A 21254-nucleotide genomic window follows, 5' to 3' on the forward strand; every position below is an offset into this window, starting at 1 on the left:
GTTTGCGTTATCTTATTATCGGCCGTTATTGAAATATGTAATTTTTCGAACTGACGCACGTAACGTCATTATTCAAATAATATATAATAATATTTTATGTATGTCATCTTACTGGAGAAAAAGTTTTATCTATTCCGATAACGTGGCAACGTGACAAATTGTGTCGATAAAATATTGACTGTGTTTTAAATGTAAATCTACAACTCTCCATATTTTTAGAATTACTGTTCAAACATTTACGTTATGTATCAGGGATTGCCAGGAAAATATGACCAAATATACGTTAATATAAACAAAAATTTTAATTTGGAGATTAATGCTTGTATAACTAAATGTATAAATATTCCTTTATTAAAAAGAAACATTTTTTATTTAAAAAAACAAATATTTGTACACATTTATTATATCGTAGGAAAAATACTCGAGTTTTTATAAATACGACGGATATCTTTATGTGTATTTCTTCGTTATCTCGCAGAAAATACATTTCTATAAATATAATAAGTTCTTTCTTCGAGTTGTCTCGAATTTTATTGCAACGCACTTACGAATTTAACAATGGGCGAGATTGCGGGAGAGTCAGGCAAACTTTTTGCCGGAAACTTTCCGGAGGATTTAATTTCTGACGCGTATGACGATCCACGATGCTTATACGACGTGCAGTGTTGTGAAGGTGAATTTGATGTGAACTGCCGTCAATAGCAATAGAAAACTTTATTATTACGCGAACAACAGTAATTTAAAATCGTTAGTTACGGACCCGCGCTTTCGTATAATGATGAAGCAATAATCAACGGTGAGATAATTGGAGAACTACTGCTCGATGCGCAAATGGATGAAAGTTGATTGTTATGCGGCAGTATCTGGAGCACGCGTAAAAGCAATGAATAAAAACATTTCTGCGTTATTTTATAAAGAGCCAAAGGGTAAAGCAACATACGCAAAGCTAATGAGAGTAATGTTGTATATTATTATTGTTTGTCAATTTCGAGCGTTGTAACCTATAAGCTCTAAAATGGTAAAGATAACAACGGAAAATGGTAAGAGTCTTTTAACAAGTTTCGATAAAAACGTGTGATGGATATTTTTTCTCTATACATTATTTTAGTTTCCCTTACTTTTTTCTAATCTGATTTTGATAAACGAGATTGACGTTACTTCTCGAAAAAAGAATAATAATTGGATCCGTAGACGGTAAATATATAGTCAAGAACGATTATACAATTTTGAAAGGAAGAACGAATTTTTCGTGCAATATGATAGAGAAGACCGAAGAGGTGATTGTAACATCCGTTTCATATGTTATGGAGCGTACGTGATATCCTCGGTATTCACAGAAGCGATTCAATGGTTGAGGTTGAATCGCTCCTCTCGTCCAAAGATCATTTCATTGTCACGTTTCCTTTGCGTGGAAATACTTTGACAAGGAGTCGCTTAACGACGATTGGCAGCATTGGTCGCTTTGTGAGTCCCTAAGTTTAAATCTGACAGGTCAAGGAGGCTAATGACTCTTAACAGAAATAATATCTATAACATTCACGCGCGATATCACTCTGTGAGTTTATCATCATAATGTATTAAACTGAACATAACGAACGTATCCCGAAATAAGAATAAAAAGTATTCACACATTTATTATATTTGATCTGCTCTTAAACGATTATTTTACGTTCCGTTTTATCAATTCATTTATTTATTCAATCTTTTTACGTATAAAAATATGTATCATCCTTTTTTCACGTATTAAATTAAATTTTGCTTAATATATTTTTGCGTGAATTTATACGCGATAAAAATGATGAAAATTAATATTACTTTTGCACTAGGAAAATTAATAATAGTTAACACAGATTATTATACGTGATCATTATACGAAATTTCTTGTAAGTCTGAAATCGTGAACTTGAATTCGCAATGGACAACTTTAATTTTTTAAGAAATTAGAAATCTACAAATTTTAGTACATTCCTGAATTAGAACTTTTCCATTTTAATTAAATTAATTCTATGATATACCGATTTCACATAAATAGAATATTGTACTGTTACAGAATATTAGAATGAGAAGAACATATTCCTCTGCAAACTATATCGAGATGAAGAGAAAGGATCGGGGAAGCTGACGATAAACCATTATGCACAATGATGTTGCAGACCGGATCTAGGTGCATTGGATGTTGGTGAGTCTAGTTTGATTTATTCATTATTATTGTGCAATATATATATATATATATATCTACATTATATATAATACATAATATTTATACATATCTAATGTAGATATTGTATTACATATAGAATGTAATGTATTACATACGCGTACTACGAAATACGCGATTCTATTGTAACATATTCGTAATATAATACGATTATATTATGATCATAATACACTATACATATAGTTTATAATGATGCGCGATAAAAGCGGCTTATGTTGTTTTATAAGTTATAAGAAATCGAAAATCTCAAGATCAACTGAGCCGATATAATCATAATATGAATAATAACATAAACATATAGTACTTCTGTATCTCTGAATTTATGCAGGTATTAATTATTATATCTACTTTTTAATTTAATTTAATTTAATTTCACGTGGTAATCATTGCAAGTAAATATTATAATCGCAATTTGTCTTCGCGATGTCAAATTGGGACGCATAATTTAATTCTCGATTTAATGAATTATACGATTGTGTTTCTGACTCACTACATGTCGTCACGTTTAAAAATGCGAAGTTGCGCGATACGCGGTAGACGAAAACGAACGTTATCGGTATTTTTACGAGGCGCAATTTATTCACCTTTACGATGTGCTCGAATTGGAGCAGCGGTTCCGTTATACGCGCCCATCGGCACCCTCGCATTTGTGCATTTCGCGGCTGGAGTTCAATAAATATTCACCCCGCACGCGCACGGCGGGCGTTTCACCGTCTCGCCGAGCGGCGACGGCTGCCGACGCGATTTATCGACGAGTGCTTGGGTACTCGATTCGAGGAGAGATGACGGACGGTTGAGAGATGCCACTGTAGCGCCGTATTCTCGAGATAAGGATGCTCCTGCTCGGAGGAGGAGCGACACGATTCGTCGCATCGGTGTCTTCTCTAGTCGTGTTACGCGACAGGAAAATCCACCGGGCTTTTCGTTCCCCGGAAAACGCTTATCGCGCCGGATGTATGCACGTGAGCGAGAGAAACAGGATGTCTCTCTCTTCCTCCTTCTCTCTCTCTCTCTCGCTCTCTCATTTTCTCATTCTCTCATTCTCATTCTTTCTCTTCCTCTCTGTCGCATCTCTAGTACGGTTCCTGTCACCCGACGTTTCAGACGATCGATCTTTGAATCTCGCTTACATGCTTGTCGGCTTAATCGATCTTCCATCGATAAAGGACTACGTTTGCGCTGTCTCGCATGCTCGTCGCCGTTTATCCACTTCGACATTAGGACGTACTATACACTCGCAAAGCGCCGCCACGATTGTTTACGGTGTCGACATCCGCTCGTACTTTATCGACATCCGACGTGAACTGATTCCACCCCGGAGCGTGATTTAGAGTTAATCGTAAATTGACGGATCTTTATGATAGAGCTATTATTATTAACGCGGATATTTCGAAAACTTGGATTAATCAATAAATAACGTTGCGCAATTGCGGCGTATTGGCGCTAACCATCTTTATTGCTCCGTAATGGTATAATAATGCTAACGGCAATATGACCAAAGTTTGTAGATGTTGCATTGTTGTTTACGGATATCGTGATATATGACGGTGCTGCAATTCGTTATTCAGCCCGCTGCATTATTCCGGTATGTATGTGCGAGCGCGCGTATACGCGCGTGCGCGTATTTCGGACGCTCTTAAGGGACTCGGTCCTGGAGGACGATAAATTCTGTTGCTCTCACATTTTCCGTGACTCCTCGTACGTGCGAGGATAAGGATAAAGCGGACGATGAAAGCTCGCGGCATACTGAGAATCCACGCTCTTATTTATTTTCTTTTCTCCCCGTTTGCCATTCGTCATGCTGCCGCGCACTGGAGGAACAAAATGAAAAACGCACCGGAAACGCCGAAAATAACCGCGAGTCACGTGTGGAAATGACGAAAGAATGGGAGACATCCTTGTCCTTGTTCCTATTGATTCGTCGTCGCGTGTGGATAAGTTGTCGATCAAAGAGAATATACAATTTTTCGTGACAGGTAAATATGTAAAAGTTTCACGAAAAGAAAGAAATAGCGAATTAGCCGGAGGAATAATTCAAGTATTTTTGTTTTCCTTTGTGACTTATTTCTTATCGTATAGCAATCAAGTGATTATTTTTATATATTTATGTCACACACACACCACGACAAATTTATTGCTTTCGTAATATAAATCGTCTAGGTCTAGAACGTCTGATAGCAAAGTTGGAAATGTCACGAGAGTCGAGTCACGCGAAAACGAGCCTAAGCAAATCGATCGGACAATTCACGGTGACGTTAAGAGCGAGATCGTGCAATTTTCCCATGGCGACCATCAACCTGTTCGCCTCCCCCAAGTTATTTCCGCCTCGGTCTCCCCAGAGGGACAATGGAAGGCCGTGAGAATGAGAGATAAGGGCGATTAGAGCGGGAGACCCGGGCGAAGGAGAAGCGAAGTCCGTAAATCAGGATGTTACTTCCCTTGATCCGATTACGAGTGATTATATTCCGCGCGGAGTCTCCGCGAGACTCGTCGTCGGTCGCTCGGTTCTTTACGGTAACACGACCGGCTTCACCAATTGCTTTGCAACTTTTTTCTTTCTTCGTATTTATCTTCGTTGCTTCTATCTGTTTTCTATTCTTGTTTCCTGTGACAGTGCAGCGTTACTATTTCTCTTTTCTGTCAGAATATCCTCAATCTCTTAATGCACTCGATGAGAATATGCGACGAGAATTTTTTTGTATATAATAGATTTTTCTGTCTAAAATTATTTTCTATTAAAAAATAGTATTTAAAAACGTTTAGAATTAAAATAATCAATAACGCTTCAATTTTATTGTTAATCCCTCGCTTTCTCATAAAGCTTGCTTCTTTTTATATAAGAGATTTCTTCTTTATATCTTTATCGTCTTAAGACGTTAACAAGTTAAAAGTGCCTGCGATACTCTTAGCAACTTTGAAAAAATATCGACTTTGAGCCATTTCGTTGTTTCTCGCAGCAGCTGTATTGTCCATTAAACAGCTTTAAGTCAGGTATACTTCAGGTATACTTTTTTCTTACTATCCGTCTATAAAAATCGTGCAAGCTTGTCATATAATTTCAATCTCAATCATTCTTCAATTATTTTTTCTAAAAATTAATACGCGTTACTTCAGTCTTGCAATCTTTTTACTGTATGATGATATTTTTAGATTATCTTAAATGACATCTATATTTTTATGCTCATGTTTATGAAACTTCAAAAATATACAAATTAAATAAAGAGGTAAAAATAGATTAAAAGTAGAAGCCGAAATACACTTAATAATTAAATTTATATCACTTCATACCGTCACAGTCTCAGAATGCATGCTTCTATTATTTTCTTTTCAACCATTATGCTTCGTTTCAAATGCATCGTATGTGTTGTGAATACCTGATGTATGTATCATTATGAAGAAATTATCAGACTTTAAGATCAATGATGTTTCGAGTAAGAAGCGAGCTTGTGCGATGCCAGTCTGCATCGAGCTGCCGATAGCAGCAGGCCAGGTTGGTAAGATGAGACACGGCGGGATACGTCGCTACGTCACTCAACAGATGGGAAACAGATAGAGATGTTGCGCTGGGTAACAATTGAGGATGCGCTCAGCGCTGTCGCTTGGACGGATTGTGCGCGTTGTCATTCGCGTCGAACAATGAGTCGCGGCCGACCTCCGAATAGAGAGATGGAATTTGCGTGGTCTCGGGGCCGCATTTGATATCGGAAAATCAGGGAGAGAGAACTGCAAGCCGCGACAATGCATTCCGGACATATTGCTCCTCAGGATTCTTTCCATCGTTGCATCGTCGTGTTCGGATGATGTGCAATCGCACGAGTAAAGCTTTTATTTGCCGGGGCGTGTTGTTATTTTGCTGTTTAATCGTTGAAACTTAAATAGGAAACGAACGATGACAATAAGTCGTCAGATATATCTGTTTTTCACGGTTGTTTCGAGATTAATATTAAGCTTTAGTAAAATTCTACTATTATTCTAAATATGATATTATATAATAAATATATCATTAAAAGAGAACACAAAAATGCTCGAATGCTTTAGGTATACATATAATATATAAATTTTTGAATGTAAAAACCAAGATCTCTCTTTAAAAACGAATCTGTTTATTGATCTCATTTGTAATAAAAAGTTCTCGAGATTTATATTATTTTTTTATTCTACAAATATTAAATCTGACAAATTAGAATGAAATTTTATACATTCTTAAAAAAGGTGCTATTTCACTTCGATCATGCAACCCCGTTTTTATTTCTGGTGTCAGAATCGTGCGTACACAAATCATTTGCAGAATGCGTCCCTGGATTTATGTCACTGCGCGGTTACGTAATGGTTTCGCTTGACGTTGCGTCATGCAGTTAGCGCCTATCGAGTTCTACCTATCTACGGATACATGAATTGGTTCGTCCTCTCCTTCTGTTTATCTCTCTCTTTCTTTCTCCCTCTCTTTCTCTCTTCCCCTAGCACTCTTCCTCTGTCTCTCACGCGGAAATGCCATGGCGATATGTCCCGGTTAGCAGTGTACTTCGTCTTTGGATAGAATTTTCGATCGGGCAAAGTCTCCACGTTCCTATCGTGCCGCGGTTGTACGGTTCGATTAAATTTCCCCGGGATCCTGTGTGGTTACGGAAGTCTGGTATCTGGCATTCGAGCGTCCGTCCTGCGGTCAGTGGCTGTTATGTAATAAATGTTCGGCGATCCTTAGTAATTGCCCGAAGTTTAATCGTTTGAATACATGTAATCTTTGATCTTACAACGGTGGAAGACTGCAGATAGCAATGTGGCAAATAGAATTATTGAACTTGCTACTTATTTACATTTTTATTATTTCTTTTTTCATTTTAAGCACATGGCTATAAGAATAGGATAGGAATATCTAGGTAAAGTAGAAAGTATCTATATGGGAAAATATAATATTTGTTTCGATGGATAATTGCCACAAATACCAATCGATTTATCGCAATTTGTTCCAAATATAAAAATCAATATACATTTTTTTCTGAGGTTTGCGAGAGTTTGCCGATAACATTCTAGAGAAACGGATCTCATTGTCAAACTTTCACATAAGCTGCATAGTTCGCTACTCCACAACGATTTTTGTTTTTTGCCAGCCGCATATAGCCTTTTTCCCCCCAACTAGCGCCCCACCAATTCTTCAGGATCCATTCGGTTGGCGTATATCCGACGACGAGCATCGCGTGGTTCACCATATCTGAACTGCATTGATGATCGTCATAAACGCCTTTGCTATGAATGGAAATACCGATTAATAAACTTTCTTATATAATTTAAATACATATATAGTATGTAATTGCTATAAATAAACATGATAATTATAATTAATAGAGAAAAAAATTAGAATCGGACGATCTGTTTCGCGAGCAAAACATTTCGACGTATGTCAAATCTGATACGCGAAGAAAGAAAACTGATATAAAGAAAGAAAAAGAGAGAAATACATCGCGCGAGAAAGACATTTTCTAGTTAGAGGATGTAAATAACCAACATTGAACTTGTGTGAACTATTATACATATATATAGAAGTGCATGCAATCATTAATGCATTACGTTAGCGTACTGATATCGCGTGTTTGCGATCGGCATCCTGTATTTATTTAAAACTTTGCGGAATAACATCTCGGGGCATCAATCGCATTTCCGTTTGTCACGAGTGGCAAACGATTTCCATGATTTCTCGCGAGTATTTATTGTTCGCCAGAAATGAACAATGGGAGGAAATAGTCGCGGCTTGGCATTGTGGTCCCTTTAGAACAATACGAGTTCAATGACTGATCGGTAGAATGCTTCGGCGCTTCGAATGAATGAGAGTCACCCGTATCGACAGTATGCTAAGGGTTATCAAGCGATTGGACCAATTTCTACGCTGGTATCTTCGACGGGGGGGTCTGGGCAAAATTTCCAATCATCTCGCTTTTCATATAAATGTTGCACACATAATGCCGAAATTTTGATTATTGTATCAAGAGTTTACAGTCAGAGGGCTACATTTGAATGAATAATTTAATATTTATACGAATTTGTATACCTACATACGAATACGAATACATATAATATTTGATCAAATATTATTATTTAAGTTTTTATTTTTATATCATGAATATTTGAATACCTGAGAATTGATTAAATGATGCGAGCTTTAATTAATATACGTTGGATAAAGAATCTACAAAACAATCTGAATAATAATTTCTCTTTCCACGATTAAAAGATTTGATAACAAATTTGTCGTGTAATAATTTAAATATCGGACACAATATTGGAAATATTAATGAGTTGCGAGATGAGTTTAACTTGAAATAAATGCGTATTTGTGTATTGATAATAATAATTGGCTGTAATCAAAGATGTAGATCCGGATCAAATCGACAATATTTATTTGCGCGGTTTCTTGAGAAACACCAAATATTGGAGAAACTTGACTAAAATATCAACTGCATATTTATTGCCGGATTACAAGCTATCTGAGCGAAAAAAAAATTGTTTGTCACTGCCGTTCGTTGGTTATCGGTAGAATTTTTTCGAATTTACGTCGTATGCATCGCGATTCGTATTGTTGTTTTATTCTCCCCAATTCGATCAGTCGATCCATAAATGCTGGAAATTATAATGAGTGCAATATTTCTGCGGGTTTGTGCAATAATAAATAGCAGACGTCTAAAATTATCACATATATTTCTTGAACGCGGCACGTTTGTCGACGACTCGCGCGAACGTCATTTGCTCGTTAGTGGTAATTTACACGGGCGCGTTTTTTTCAGTGCAAATAAAAATATGTTACTCACTGATAAAGCTGGAATGTTTTTGGGCTGGCATTTATGGAAGCGGCTATGGGACCGATTGTCGCCACTGCTATTTCTAGAGCCTTTTCATCCCGCGCCGGCAGAATTGCCCATGAAGTTATATTGACAACACTCAGGTCTTTTTGAAATTGGCATTCTCCTTGCTAGAATAATTCAAGTTACAAGCGTTAAAATTATTGAACTTATTAATAGCGAAACATATATATTTATATAATAAATATTATAAATATAATATATATATATATAATAAAAACAATAATAAAAGTATAATATAGTAACTTATAATACAATTTAACTATTTTTAATAAAAATTTGTTTTTGCGTTACGATGAAACGCAGTTGCTTTTAAAATATTTTAAGCACACCAAAATTAAGCTCTTGTTTTCAAAGTACATAATTAAGATTTACTTTATCATAACATTATTAGAGATTATTGTTATTATTGGAATAGCTATTGATGTTACTGACATAAAAATATACGAAGCTATTGCATATGAACTGACGCCTGTTAAAGGAAACATGACGAAACAAAAAGAAATAGATAACTTTCGAAGAAAAATAAGGCAGTTTTACGTCAATCCATTAACAAGTTGATGCGTTTTGTTTTCGATTGATTAATTATACAGGAAATGAGTTTAATAGGAAAAGATTGACGATCAACATCCGATAGAACTTTGTCCACTAATGTTTGTCGACACTTTTAAATTGGAGCGCGTCAGTTAGACGCGCTTGTTTGCATCAGCCGAACTTCGTATTTGTGACATCGTGGTTTTAAATTAAGTCAGCCTGGTCAGATATAAGCGCGTTTATTTTTTATTGCAAGTGAAAGAATAATATAGTCGTACACTTTCTTAAAATTCTATGAAGCATTTGGCTCTCGCGCTGTTCACTCATATGAAACGTATATAAAGTATATTTACTATTAATAGAGGAGCTGGCAGAGTCATCGTCACGGAGCCATTCATATTACGGAAGTTTATCACGTTAACGTGACTGGCATAATTCGGATTCTTCTCGCCAAAATCTTCCACAAATTTTCTGACATTTCTGGCGGAGACCCGCGAAGTGTCAGAAATAATGAAAGAAACCTTGACGTTTACCTATCTCTTTATTGCGATAATTAAATTCGCACTGTCAGCGCCTTCGCTCGTAGTCGCTAATAATGCATTATGCGGTCACGGTAAAAATTCAGAAATTCAAGTCTCTCAATTTGGCATTATTAGAATGTATAGCACTGCGATTCTATACATTTTTACGACTGATTAATCATCGCCAATAATAAAAAAAATTTACGTGGCTGTTTCAGATATAAGATTTTTTCGAAAAGGAATGCAGAAATTCTCTTTGTACATTAAAGTTTAAAGGCGCCGAACATTTTATAATGCTTTGCAAATGCGAAAGCGATTCAAGATGCTCCGATGGAATATCGTGTATATCCTATGCTCGACAGTTGGAAAAGTGCAGTGCGTACCTCGGCGTTGTAGGGATACGTGGATCTAGCCATGAGACCTTTCGACTTTTCCAAATATTTCAAAGTGTTCCTAAGGGAACCGCCGGTGCAGCCGAGGTTGCCGGTTGACGTGCTGCAATCTACCAGCTGTTGTGCGCTCAAGGGTAGCAACATGCCGGTCCGCTTAAAAATTTGTCCCTCTATACTTTCCGCGATTGAGTAAGCGTAACAACTCCCGCAGCTCCGTTGGTTCACGGGCGAAGTGACGAAACCGTATTCGCGCCAATCCAAACGTGCTGGTATGTCGCGAAGATTTTTTAACACCGCCGATACTATCGGTTCGGTCGGCAGTCGGCGTCTTCGACTCGGCATTAGTTTCACCTGAGGAAAATTGGCAGAAAGAGACGTTGTCGGAGCGATTTTATGTAGCGTCATTTATATTTTGTGGTGAATTATAATGTTCGTGATGGAGAACTGTGATTTTTAAAGATGCAGTTATTTGAAGATCAAGGGGAAGAGACGGGAAAACAGAGAGAGAAAAAGATGACATTTATATTATTAATTATACGAACCATTTCGCGCATATATTGTCGAGTGCTGAGATCGGCAATATGATTATCCCGCAATGTATAAGTGTGATGTCCTGCGGCGGCCAGTAGATTGTGCTTATAAATTTCCACGAGATTTTGCTCCCAAGCCGCTCTCCTCACATTTTCCAGATTTCTTGTATACGTCTTATTAAATTGCGTCTGTTCAAACGCGATAAAATGTGATTTGCATGACATACTTTGCATAGGACGAGGTCAGGATCTATTTATTACCGACTTTGCAACACCATTTATATAAAACATATGTTCTCGTTATTATTAGACATATGAATAGAGTCTTGATGATTTCAATTTTAAATTAGGCTCAATCGCTGAATTAATGTTGATTAAGATTAAGAGCATTAATGGATCTATGGATTAATTTTATAATCAACGTTATTGTAATAATTAATTAACGTTGAACAGAATACGCTTTATCTCATATTAATGTGTTTGATATACATATTATTAACAAGTAATATAGTTAAAAGAAACTTTTATTACACCTTATACATATTCTGAACAATTTTTGTTTAAAAAATAATTAATAATTATCATGAAAGGAATTAAAAATTATGAGAGTAACTTTTGAGCAAAGAACAATATAGTGATTTATAAACATACAAATTCAAAAAGTCAGCCTTTCAGAATATTTCTATCGTTTTAAGAACATGTTACCTTATAGGTTCGCCAATAATCGTCCAGCTTTTCCGAAATATTTGACGGTAAAGTATCTCCATTGAACGGTTGAATCGCGCGTATCCCAGGCAAGATTAATATCATAACCAGCGTCGCGCACAATCGTGAGCACATGGCGACTCACGGCGAGTAATTTACAGTACCTATAATTAATTCGCGCGGCAGACCCGAGCAGTGAATATCTTGACGTACCTTACGATACTGCATGAAGTCGTAATGTGTAGTAACGATCATCAGTGTCAGCACATTCTGCGAATTACATCACCGGACAATCGTTGTGCTGATGTATGTTTATTTCATCAAATATATAATGTTCAATGTCACGTTTTCGGGACTGGTGTCTTTTTTTTCAAGCATTCGTGTTCGCGTCGCACTTTGGTATAAGTAATTGAACAGTTCTTGGAACGATAACTAGAAAGGGAAATAGTTTACAATTATTACGATATGCTATATACATACGAAGCAATTTGACAATCGAATACGTTTTCGAATATTAATTTGAGCGAGAACGGCTTTTTCTTCTGTCCAAACAATGCTGTACAAAACATCATGTGTTATTAACCCTCAATTAGCACACATGTGCTAATTTGCACCACTTTTTTTTCGTTCAGCACTTTATATATTTTAATTTTTCATATAAAAATCATTTCTTTTTCCTAAAATAAAGTGCACTACTCGATTGCCAGGGAAATTTTACATAAATTTTTATTAAAAATGACTGAGATACGACAGTTAAAAGTTGTCAAAATCTCAAATCGCACTAGTGTGGCATTTCAGGTGGCCCAACCGAGGTGTGCTAATTGAGGGTTAAGATAAATTATATTAAATGTTATCAATAATATAAATTATAAAAGTTTTCCAGAGTAATCTTACATCGCAATGCACTCTGTTGTGCGTATATAATTTATTTTATGGTCATTTAATTAATCCAAAACAGCGCTCAAGGATTGTTGTAATATTTTAAAGCACGTTTGAGATTGGAATATAAATGAAATATATCGTTTTCCATTCGTAATATAAATCTCGAAAAATATATACGAGAGCAAGTAAAATCTTAAATGAAGGTACCCGAGAGTATGTCAAAGTACGGAAAAACGCGCGCGCGCGCGCGCGCGTAATATATTATTTCCATTTATTGTTTCGTTAACTTTTTATCGATCTTCGCGAAGGTTATTGCGAAATAGCTGATGGAAGATTGTTTCGCCGAGCTTGGCCACTTCAAAGGATGCCGCCGGTCGGCACGTTTCCGCGAGATGGCGGGAGTCGTAAGTCAAACGCGAAACCTCCGCGGCAGCGGCCGCGGCGCGGCCGTCCGGTCCGCGTAGTACCGATACGCGCGCGCGTCACGCTCGTCTTGTCGCGCACTCGCGCTGATGTCGGCTGCTCGCGTGTTCGCGCTCATCTTCCCACGAAACGTCGCGTTGCCGTCGCCGCAGTCGTTGCCGCCTGCGCCGAGATAAATCGCGAGGGAACGCGCGCGAGAGCCGCGAAGGGGCGATGGAACGCGCGTCGCAGCCGAGAAGGAACGTCACGGATCCGCGCACGCGTGCACGCGCGGCCGCCGTCGCCGTCGCGAACGCTAACAACTCGCGCGAGAACTCTTGACACTTGCGCAAAATGGGAGTTTCTTCGCGGTGCTTGTGATCCATCAAAGAAAGACGCGCCGTGATCCATCTCCCATATACATTGCATCTTCCGCACGTCGTTCTCTCCCGAAAGAAAACACGTCCCAACGATCCCAACGTTCGTCGTCGTATCGTTCGTTGCGACTCTCTTTCGTAACGCGTTTCTCTTCGAGAGCATATTTTTCTCTCTCTCTCTCTTTGTCTCTATACTCTCTCCATACTTCTTATCTACATCTCCGCTTCATCATCTTCCGTGGCGCGCCGACGCGCGTCCTCGCCCCGGCGCCGAAACTTTGGAGTACGCGCTACGCGCGTTCTCACGTTTATACCCGGCACGCCGCGATTCGTCTGCGCGCGGTACATTCGAAGCGTCGCGACGATGGACGAGTCCGGGGTCGATATGGGTTTCGATCTGATGGCCGCATTCGCCGTCACCGATCCGATCGCCCACCATGTCGCCGCTGGGGATTACGACGACGACTTCGAGCAGGCCCTCTCCCTCCTGTCAACCTCGACCAAGGAACTGATGTACTACGAGTTGAAAAGCCGCGCGCCTGACACCGGCAGGTACGTGAGTTCCGGCGCCGACGATATCTTGAAGAAAAAAAAATATATCGTACTAGCACGAGATAACGAGGCGTATTCTGTTTGACATTGGCATTGTTAGTGGATGGTGGTAAAACTAAAATCCGTATAGATCCATTATTATATATTCTCGATGCTAAACATCAAAATTCGGCAATATGTGAATTGGAGAAATGATGCGATTGTAACGAGGAAGAAATATAAATTACTTGTATTACATCAATCATAATTATTGGACGTAAATTTTATGACTCACGACACACGACAGTTAGACGGGATATATGCGTATCGATGTACAAACAAAAGGAGGCGGATAACTCCGGTTCCACAACTCATGTATAGGAGTATATGTGTATATACGCGCGAGAGAGACGCTTTTATTTGGAATACGATATCGCAAGGCTGCGGTACGCGAACGATTATAAAGCGGTATGAGAGATACCGGGACTTCATTATGAGTTGAAGAATTTTAATCTTTATCAGCAATTTATTCCATGCGTGTTTGTATGTGTTTCGATATTGAATGTGAATTTATCATAGGCAAATGTTACGCGATATAAAAAAAGAATTAAAAAGGAAAAAATTAATATATTAAATATTAAATGATCAAGTGTGTGTAATAACTGAATCTTTTATTGAATTTTAAATATGCTACTTTAATAATAATTTTAATATTAACACAAAAGAATTAAATCTCTAAATCTTCGCGAATATCTATAAAACTTGAAATTGCATTTTGCAGAAAAATTAGTATAACTATAATTGTAAGTAATATATTAAAATTAAAGAAAATCGTTATATATATATATACCTTACGTACAATACATTAAACACAGCGTAGTTGAAATCGATAATTATCGTTAATAGAATAGCGTTATCTGATGAGCGCGATGATTTGATCGTTGTTATATTGAATGGCGATAATTTAAGCTGAGAAGAAACACGTGCGTATATATGAAACCACGTGGTTTTCGTAACGAGAAGTTTAAAATTGTATCATGCAATGCTAATCAATTTGCATATGAATTTGTGTGTATTTTATATAGAAGATATTTTGATTAAGATTTGATGATAAGAAAATATAATTGCGAGAAAAAGAAAAGGACAGACACAAGAATAATTATTATATTTATCATACAAAAGGAGAGTGGTGTTTATCATAATTATGCGGTGTTAAAATGAGGGGCAACCGGAAGTTAAATTTAATAAAATAATGAAATCGTACTGTTGTAGATATTAGAATGATAAGCTTTTGGAATCGATGAGCTTACAACGTCATATTTATCATTGGATGTAAACATTCTTTATGATAATCGCCACGTCACCGATAATTTTTGGAAGGTGGAATTATACGTATAGATATTTGATGACACATAGTAACAACATATCGAGCACATGATTTTACTAATGTATCAGTAATTTACTAATCTCACGAATCCATGTTAAAGATTGTCGCCCGACCATCGTTGCGAACGGGCTCTAATTTGCCTTTGTGTTAGTTTATTACCATGTTAAAGATTTAGAAAATCTTTAAATCTTTTATTAGTTAAATGCGACATATTCAAATATATAATTAATCATGATTCTTAAATACATTTGAATCATGCGTACATAAGTTATCTAATCGCATTACAAATAGAGGATATATAAAAATAGTATAGCATACCAGCAGGAGGAAACATTCCCGAGGAATTGATATAGGATACTTTTATAAAGTTAAAAAAAATTTTTGTATTTTAATTATCTAAATATTTTTAAGCAATTGAAGGAAAAAAATTCTTCATATCCTTATATAAATTGTTCAATTCTGCAATATTTTTGCAACTTTTCCGGAGGTATTGTTTATCATTGTTATTTGGTGACAGGCAATATTCCTTTCTAGATGCTCGCTGTTGCTTTTGATCTTATTGTTAGATTACTGTTCTTTGTGAAGACATTGAAATAAGATCGTGTAAGAGAGCGAAAATAGAATCGTTGAGAAAACGAAATTGGAGACGAATGATGGATATTTGACACGCGCGTGCATTATCAATCCTTATATTCTAATACGTAGCGAGTAAAACGCCGGCATGCAGTTTGCATGCTTATTATACAAACTGGCAACTCATTTGCTATTCGCAGTCTCTTAAAATTGTTTTTAATCGAGATACAGTTTTCGAGAAAAGATTTTTTTACCGTTTAGTATTCGATAGATAGTGGTCCATCGCTTGAAGCGAGAGCCACATATATGTTTACATACTGCGTATACACATATGCAAAAAAAAAAAACAAAAGAGATTTCTATTCCAATTTTGAGTGCAAAATCGAATCAAATCCAATCAAACCTTGCACGTGCTCGGTTTTTGACAAGAATCGAAACGTGTCGGGGTAATAACTACAAAAATGCATTGTCTACGTTAGTTATATCTTTCGGTAAAATAAAGTTAAAAGTAATAAAATAAAAGATCGAAAACATTATTTCTCCAAATAATTTTTCCGACTTTGCCGCTACACGTTGAACAACGTGGTCGCGTCTCTTGTGATCAGGCTTTTAAATGGCATTTAAAGGGGCAAATCTCTCTCTCGTTAGTCATGAATTTATCAACGAGACAACATATACGTATAAAGGATCTTGTTCGTTTGGAGAGAATAGCGAGCAATGGCTGTAACAAGCGATCGTGATTGGTAATCGTGATCTTCAAGGAAACCACTCGTCTCCATTTTGATTAACAGTCTATGCATCTTGCATACAGGCATTAGACTCTCAGGTAATCCAGTGATCCGCGATTTCTCGCAGTGCCGGGCTCCACGGTGAAGCTACCGCGAATATCAACTTTCACAGTCTCTGAGAGTTTGCTCGGGGTGCTCGAATTGCGCCCGAAAGTTCTCGCGCCTAATCAGTTTCATCCGCCGGGCGTTAATTGATTCCTGTGCATGGAGAAGGCAACACAAGCTCAAGCTAAAATTTCAATTATACATACGGTAGATTCTGTAGCGAGTGATCGTCTGAGGCACTCTAAGGAATATTACCAGGGTCCTTTCAAATTTTCTGCTAGATGAGAATGTTATTTTGCATGCATATGTATTAAAAGTCGAATAAAGTTTTGATCTTACGTTAGCGATTTCAACGATCGGAAATTTACTGTTTACTGTTTCGGTTATGACGTTGATCTCTCGTGACAATCTACGATATGATGACAGTTTACGTGACACGGACGACTTGATCGTTTTCAGATAACGCGTTATGAATTGGCCACGCGGATACACATTAATGCGAATGTATATAATAATCTTCGATTTCCGGCTGATATATTGGGAGAAGTTTAATCTTACATCAATAATCTTTCGAAAAATAACGAAATGTATGTCTAATTGCTGTTAACGATAAACAATGCTGACGAATGCATCGTGAGGCATTGCCAGATCAATGACACAATGAATGTTTTATCACTCGAAAAAATACAATTGAGCGAAAAAAGGATGATGTTGCAATACGTATTGCAGGCATAGATAATGTTGGAGAAACGAAGGTAGGGATAAGAGAGATAGAAAGAAAAAGAGAAAGAGGCGTTGATAAGTTATTTCCCGGATTATTATCTTCGAATTTTGCTCACGTCATCTTGCGAGGTATCTAGATAGGTTTGACCTTAGGTTTTATTACGTTCACGTCTGTATTGCGGAAGGTAGGGGTTCCGAGGGATCAATGATCTTCTTGATAGAAGCAATCAGCAAAAGTAGAAGACGAAGTGCCATTTCGTAAGTACATACGTTTGAAGAACAACCTCCGTTCGCTCATGGAACTCCGGCGCGGAGATAGGTATCAAGGTCTTTGATTATATTTTTCATTCGATGCTAGTAGAAGGAGAGAGAAATTAAAATTTTCAAAAGACCGCGCAATCTTTTAAGTTATTAGTACTATTATTTCTATAACTAGGCTGATTGGTTTGCATATAAATCATTAGATTATTTTTACTAATTGGTTCTGAATTATATTCTGTCCAGCACTTTTGTCTGAAATAGAGCATCAGAATATCGATATGCGAGGTTAAATAATCTTTATGTCAAGAAATGATATCTCTTAGAGTCTTAGTGCGAGTAATTATTAAATGTCATTAGTATAAACCTTGAGAAACGCTTCGTGACTTGACACGGTCCAGAGTATAAACTTCGTAAATCATATTTACTCATTATTGACATATAAATGTCGTGCGTTAAAAAACAGCATTTGCGTATCTTTTTTATCGGCAATTTAATTGGAGATCCCAATTTTCTGCACAATTTTTTAAACTTCATGATTACATATCTTGGAAAGTCATAAATTAGAATTTTGCTAGGATGATTCTAATTAAATTTTAATAGAAAATTGAATATTTATAATATTCAATTAATATCTAACATTTAATTTTTATTAATTAATTTAATTTATTATTTATTATTTACTTAATTTTTATTAATTGATTTATAATTAATATTTAATTTAATATGTAATACAAATACAATTACATTAATGTGTAATTCATTAGAATGTAATTTAATATGTAATATAAATACAAACCTCAGACATACACACATACATAATCAATGTTTGAGTGCTAAATGCGTGATATGAATATCCGCCAAGATGTTTGGTTTGACTACCTCTGTCTGGAGCTACTTAAATTTTATCCTGTTTACTTTTCTCACTTTACGATCTCTATTTAGCAGTCGTCAAATTTTTTTGACAATATGCAATTTTTAGCGAAGCTATTTAAGTTATTTTTGTAATCATTAACGCTAGCAACAATATAAAAGTGATAAAAAGTAATTTTGCATGTGAAAAATATTACTTATCTTTATCTCTATTTTATTACGATCAATGATTTTAATTGCTTTATTATTTGTCCCAAGTCTTTTATTATATATTTCAAAAAATATGTTCTGAGAGAGTTAATTTGCTTTAGCACAACGATATTTTTTGTAGAGTTTCTCATGTCGAATGTACATTTTGCGAAAGATTCAACCGTTTAAGCAGTGCGGTTTTAGTCGCTGGCAGAGAAATTACGATGTCCGGAATCTTTCCTGGCGACAGTTTTAAAGCTGAAAACGGAATCCGACCCGCTTTTCATTTCCGAACTCCAGGTTCTGCGCATATTTTTCGATACAAATTAATCCTGTGTTGGAATTGAGGAAACTGCAATTTTTGTGATGGTGTTTTTATAAGTAGGTACTCGACTGCGTGTAATAAAGGATTTTTTAATTGTGACGCCATAAGAATGGTTCAAATATAATTTCTTTTTTTCGAATTCAATGATTAGTTTGTAATTAACTTTTTATTTTATTTTCTCTTTATCGATAAAATTTAAACATTGTCTGAAACAAGATATGGCGTTAGTATAACAATAATATAAATAATAATAACAGTCAGGTGATGGTATTTTAGTGATTCTTAGCTATTTCTGTGAAATATTTTTATCGACGTGATTTTCTTGATTGAAATATTATCACTTAATTATAGGGATTAATAAAATCGCAATGCAATGTGTGGAATTCTAGAGTTTTATGATCATGTTTTCGATGCAAATATACAATAAATGTGATGGCTTTTGTTGATACAGTGGGCAATGAAAATCTCTAAAAACTGATTCCACTGGTTTTTTCCGCTTATCAAGGACATATCCATTCGTAAACTTGTCGAAGTTTCTTGCCTCTTAAATTGCGCGTATTGCTTATTAACTTTTTTAGCTTTCGACTATTTTGCGTGAAGAAAGATATTAATAGACAGCTATCTTTGTTAATTAAATTTAAAATTTGATTTTTTCTTTCGATTTATTCATGATACTGTAACATATCATTGACACAGCTTTGACAATCTCGCACGATTTGATTGTGTTAACTATGTTTGCGGACTCCTCGTCACAGACGATTGAATGTGATGAGTACTATGCCTACGAATGTCGTGCGTCATCAGCGAGCGCGATAATGATTTCGGTACGCCGAGTGTTTTGTTTTAGAGACGCATTCCATCTTTGTCATATAGTCTATAGTCCAAGAGTTTCTTTTTCTTCCGTTATGAACGTTTGAATATATACGAGTATTAATTTATTTCATTGCGTATTTATTGCCTATTACAACGATATTAATGATGATAATGATGATAATGACGCGAATATTAATGCAAATAATATATAGCAAAAAGTAAAGTTTAAATAAATATTTTATTAATCCTTAGCTCTCTTTCGTTGAGCCCGTAATTTGATTTTCTTAATTGCAATATTGTCAGTTGACTAGGAATCAATGAAATCGTAATGTGACAAGACTCTGTATAGCATGTTTCTTTCCGCGCAAAAGGCATGGATCATTGGAGCCGGACCGACAAGAACGAGCTCCGCGAGACAATGCCGGCAGTACCGCGATTGAGTTCCTCTTTCTCTCTATCTCTTTTTCTCTTGCGGCATATGGATAGAAGAGGCTGCCACGAATCCGGCGCGAACCGGCTCGATACTCGCATTAGCCGGTGCAATGACTGGAAATTCCGATAAGTGCGCCCGTCGTCGTCGCCGTCACCGCTGCCTCGGAGCTCGCGAAAACGCGACACCAGATTCTTCAGTCACGACGACGACGACGAATTGTGCTTTTTTACGCGATGATAATTTTCATTTTTTTTTTATTTTTCAAGCTGTTTGCTCGCGCGACCGAACGCTCGCCGGCAGCTGTTCTTCGTCGTAAGTTACATAACGCATCTTCGAACGGATGAGTCGAGTCGCTGGTATAGTGTTCTCGTGTATGTCGTATGTGATGCAAGACGCGCACCTGTGTATGCACACGGCATCGTCGACAGTTTCGTGGAACTAGTTTATGCTTGAGAGATTGTATAGATATAATTTAAACATAATATAAAATAAGCGTGACACAAATACAAATAAATTCTTAAATAAAATAAATTAAAATTGAATAGATTGAATGGGTCGAATAGAAAGATAATTAAGTTATAGCGGTTTCCATCACTGAATTTGTCATATTTTCTTTATTTTCTTTTAATCAGAATCATGAATAAGTTTCTCTTCTCTTCTATTCTCTATTCTCTATTCCCTATTCTATTAAAATCAACCAACTTATTTATATTTAATACTATTTTTTATATACAACAGATTAATGTTGTTGTCGCTATAATCAGAGCTTAACTTTTACTTTACCGCGGTGTATATTTCCAGCAAGATTTATGATCTAAATAGAACATCGTTGAAGTTGGTCAAGCATGGCACGCGCGCATAATAATAAATTAGAACTCGACGCGTGCGAGTGTAAACGGCATTT

At 36.5% G+C, this 21254-nt stretch overlaps 2 protein-coding genes across 4 annotated transcripts in view; one reads left to right on the forward strand and one right to left on the reverse strand.

The window, feature by feature from the left end:
- The window catches only part of Mitf (transcription factor Mitf), a 103791-nt gene that overhangs the window by 17399 nt on the left and 65138 nt on the right, over positions 1 to 21254 (forward strand). Inside the window, exon 2 of one of the 2 annotated variants that reach the window (XM_077408903.1) lies at positions 2051 to 2179. In XM_077408903.1, coding sequence (XP_077265029.1) covers positions 2142 to 2179 — 38 coding nt within the window. In that variant the 5' untranslated portion in view covers positions 2051 to 2141. Of the gene's footprint in view, positions 1 to 2050; positions 2180 to 13763; positions 13965 to 21254 lie in introns of those variants that run through there. The other variant, XM_077408902.1, reaches the window with a different exon arrangement.
- On the reverse strand, positions 7081 to 12162 carry Ctsl4 (Cathepsin L4). 2 transcript variants are annotated; one of them, XM_077408911.1, is made up of 5 exons: positions 11965 to 12162; positions 11059 to 11235; positions 10508 to 10867; positions 9019 to 9179; positions 7081 to 7462 (listed from the first exon to the last, which is right to left on the reverse strand). In XM_077408911.1, the coding sequence occupies exons 1-5, from the start codon at positions 12004 to 12006 to the stop codon at positions 7267 to 7269; spliced, it is 936 nt and encodes a 311-aa protein (XP_077265037.1). In that variant the 5' UTR covers positions 12007 to 12162; the 3' UTR covers positions 7081 to 7266. The 2 variants fall into 2 exon arrangements, with proteins under 2 accessions (XP_077265037.1, XP_077265036.1); XM_077408910.1 differs by having other exon boundaries at positions 7083 to 7462; positions 11752 to 12150.

This window comes from Temnothorax americanus, unplaced genomic scaffold (assembly GCF_048541705.1).
Source record: "Temnothorax americanus isolate GAGA-0224 unplaced genomic scaffold, ASM4854170v1 Scaffold25, whole genome shotgun sequence".
Taxonomy (NCBI): Eukaryota; Metazoa; Arthropoda; class Insecta; order Hymenoptera; family Formicidae; genus Temnothorax; species Temnothorax americanus.

Excerpts from the sequence above, each read along its gene's own strand:
- Ctsl4 (XM_077408910.1), bottom strand. The coding sequence starts at position 11,886 with ATGTGCTCACGATTGTGCGCGACGCTGGTTATGATATTAATCTTGCCT. Across the intron at positions 10,868-11,058 it reads GACAATATATGCGCGAAATG|GTGAAACTAATGCCGAGTCG; the intron begins GTTCGTATAATT and ends AATTTTCCTCAG. Across the intron at positions 9,180-10,507 it reads CGTATCCCTACAACGCCGAG|CAAGGAGAATGCCAATTTCA; the intron begins GTACGCACTGCA and ends GAATTATTCTAG.